This window comes from Telopea speciosissima, chromosome 2, assembly GCF_018873765.1.
Source record: "Telopea speciosissima isolate NSW1024214 ecotype Mountain lineage chromosome 2, Tspe_v1, whole genome shotgun sequence".
In the NCBI taxonomy this organism is placed as follows: Eukaryota; Viridiplantae; Streptophyta; class Magnoliopsida; order Proteales; family Proteaceae; genus Telopea; species Telopea speciosissima.
The window spans coordinates 4,765,953-4,769,188 of NC_057917.1; the positions used below are offsets into that span (position 1 = coordinate 4,765,953).

Sequence of the window (3,236 nt, forward strand, 5' to 3'; positions counted from 1 at the left end):
AAAAGAGAGAGACATCCATCGAAGTGTCAAAAAATTTGTAACCTTACTTTTTTGCCATTTTAGTTTGATATACAATTTTTTCTAATGGAGGTAATTGTATAGTTTTCATATGTATACTTGAAAAATATGAATGACAATGACACCTTTTAATAAAGACATAATAATATTTCACTTTCAAAATATTTTTGAAAGAGCTTTGTTTCGTGTCATTACGCCTAGTGAAACAATTCACTTCACTATGACTTTCTTACCCCCACTTTTTCACTCATGTTATTCAATATATGAAAGATTTATATAGTGATTTCACAAACTAATACTTTACCAAATCTCTACCCTAGATCTCCATCCCCTTCCGTAACTACAGCCACACACCAACCCCCCTTTGAAACGTCACTCCCCAACCTCACACGGAAACATCTATCAAACTAAATTAAAAAACTTCAAACTGAAACTCCGTTTATACACTGAATTACTACAAATGCGAAAAAAAGTAGGATTGAACTCACAAGAACTATCCACCAAGGGTGAAAAGAAGGGATCTTTATCTTCTCAATTTGCCTGTCTGTACTTAGCGTCAAGTACATCTAATAGAGGGAAGTGGATCCCACCTCGGGCAGGCAGTGTGTTAGGGAAGGGGGTAGGATAGTCATTTCCGCCCCCTCTGTTAGATGTTCGTGACGTCAAGTTCGGGTAAGAAATTTGGGAGGATAAAAATTCAGAAGACGGATCGACCTAAGATTCCTACCAAGGCTCTTGTCCAGTGACTAAGGCTAGAGGTACCTTCAATCTTCGCTTTGGGAGTCCTCCTCTGTATTACCATCTTGGGAGACAAGAGCCACTTCCAGCCCTCTCTCTCCCTCCCATAAACTGACAGTGAAAAGTCCCAGAAACATCAAACACCATGAGAAATCAAGAGTAATCACAAGTACTGCGCCTCATTAACTCTCTCAAGCTGCTTATCAAAGTCTCTAATTCTCTACGGTACCACTTTGTTACGTTGATCCCATGATAGATTGCTGGTTGTAAGGGTTGGGGGTGGGGCGGAGGCTGGGCGGTGGTGTGGAAGGGAGGGTTGAGGGCAAGGAGATAAAGGGGAGGGGTAGGTGGTGAGAATGTGAGATGCAGATCGAGGGTGGGTGGCTACGGGGAGAAAACAGGGGAGAGACCTGGAGACGGAAAGGAGAGAGAAAACCGGAGATATGTAAAGTTCTATTATTCTCTATGAAATAACATGTAAGACTACCTGTACAGATATAGAGGTGTTATTCATCATGTAATTATGATATACAAATATCTTAAACTCATTGCAGTGAGTTCTTCAGTTGCTGTAATGGATGATTTGCGCGCTGAACCACATGACGAGTAACATACATAAAAGAATTAAGGGGGGAAAAAGAGAGAATCTCCTAAACAAGGAAGTAAACACTTTTAAGTGCAAAATTGCAACACTTCAATTGTCCTATTTTGGACTACTCAACCAGGTCCTCTATCTCCAACGTCCTCTTAATTAATGGGGTATGATCTGATGTACTTGAAGGTTTCTCTGTTGTTGGCTCACTTGATGATGGAAAATCCGAGTCTCCATTGCTTCTAGTTGATGAAATGGCTGGATCCACACGAATAGAAACCAAATACTGAAATGGGTTTGGAGGGTTTGGAACAATTTCTACCCCTCCCTCTAACATCTTAACCACAGTGCTCATAAGAGGTCTGTCCACAGGTGAGTGCTGAACACACCACAATGCTACCAAACAAATTCTCTCTGCTTTTCTTTTGTCTTCTTCTTCTTCAATCCCAAATAGTTGCATTAGTTCCATTAGCTCCCCTTTCTCATACTTTTCCCAAGTCCATCTTGGAAGCCATTCCTGAGACTCGTCATTGAAGTTTCTTCTCCTACCCACAATCTCAAATAAAAGCATACCAAAACTATAAACATCACATTTATGAGTCACTGGGAATGGCAACCATAGCTCAGGTGCAGCATACCCTGGTGTCCCTCTATAACATGTCATGGTTACATGAGTACTATCCCTGTTACAAAGCTTAGCCAATCCGAAATCTGCAACTTTAGGACATAGTTTTGAATCAAGAAGAACATTACCTGGCTTTATATCATAGTGAATTATTCTGTGTTGACACTCCTCATGCAAGTAGGCAATCCCTTTTGCTGTCCCAATTGCAATCTTATGTAGCTTCTCCCACTCCATTGATCTCCTCCTGTTCTCCTCCCCAAACAAGAAACTGTCAAGGGATCCATTCTCCATGTACTCATACACAAGTGCTTGCTTCGTGGGATCGAAGCAAAATCCATAGAGTCTGACCAAATTCACATGGTATGTTCTTCCAATTGTGCTTATTTCTGCCATGAACTGCTGCTCAGCTCGCTTGCCTAAATTCCCATTAAGGACTTTAATGGCTATTGGAACTCCATTTGGAAGTTGTCCTCTATAGACTACACCGAATCCACCGGAACCCAATATTGTGGAGTAATTTTTAGTAAAATCAGATAACTGTGAAGGTGAAAATCTGGTGGGTATTTCCTCTGCCATATTATTGAGAAATCTCTCTACAGTGACTGCTTCTACTTGTCCGGCATGTGCTGGTCCTTCATCATCTTTCTTGCTGAAGCAACAACTGAGGAGGAGAGGTCCTATAGTCATAGTAATCCCAGCTGCAGAAGTTGGAATTATATATATAGGAGAAATAGATTATGAAGAGCTGAAAACATCAAAATTAATTTGAAACTATAATTAGTTTAATTACTTGATCAGATAGCTTACCTCCGAGCATCCATATTGCAGGTGCAGGAAAATCAGACATCTATCTGCAGAGAGGCTGTTGAGAAGGAGAAGAAGCAAAGAATCAAGTCTGGTGATCAAGAGATAAGATCAATATAAAATAATATACTAATATAAATAGTTCCCTATTCTTCTTCAAGTCTTCTAAGTAACGCATTTTCTTGGTCAGAAGCTTCCGGGCAAAAACTCAAGATGTGAACCAGGATGCTTGAAGTCAAGACCTCCTGATAGCAATGGGTATTTACGTATCACGTACTAGCTACCAAGTGCGTTGGGCACTTGACCATAAAACTCAAGCAGTTGATAGGGTCGCACAGTGAACAAACCAGGAAATGGGATTAGAGTTTCATAGTCAACCAACATACAATTTTTCATTTTTACATACAATTTTTCAAGAAAGAGGGGCGATTGGAAAAGGGTTAAATAAGCGTAACCCCT

The 3,236-nt window shown here is 40.4% G+C and overlaps 1 protein-coding gene across 1 annotated transcript; it reads right to left on the reverse strand.

Moving 5' to 3' along the window:
- Window positions 1-1,469: 1,469 nt before the first annotated feature.
- Window positions 1,470-2,820, reverse strand: LOC122649646 (rust resistance kinase Lr10-like). Its single transcript, XM_043842880.1, has 2 exons — window positions 2,781-2,820; window positions 1,470-2,671 (listed from the first exon to the last, which is right to left on the reverse strand). The coding sequence occupies exons 1-2, from the start codon at window positions 2,818-2,820 to the stop codon at window positions 1,470-1,472; spliced, it is 1,242 nt and encodes a 413-aa protein (XP_043698815.1).
- Window positions 2,821-3,236: the final 416 nt, after the last annotated feature.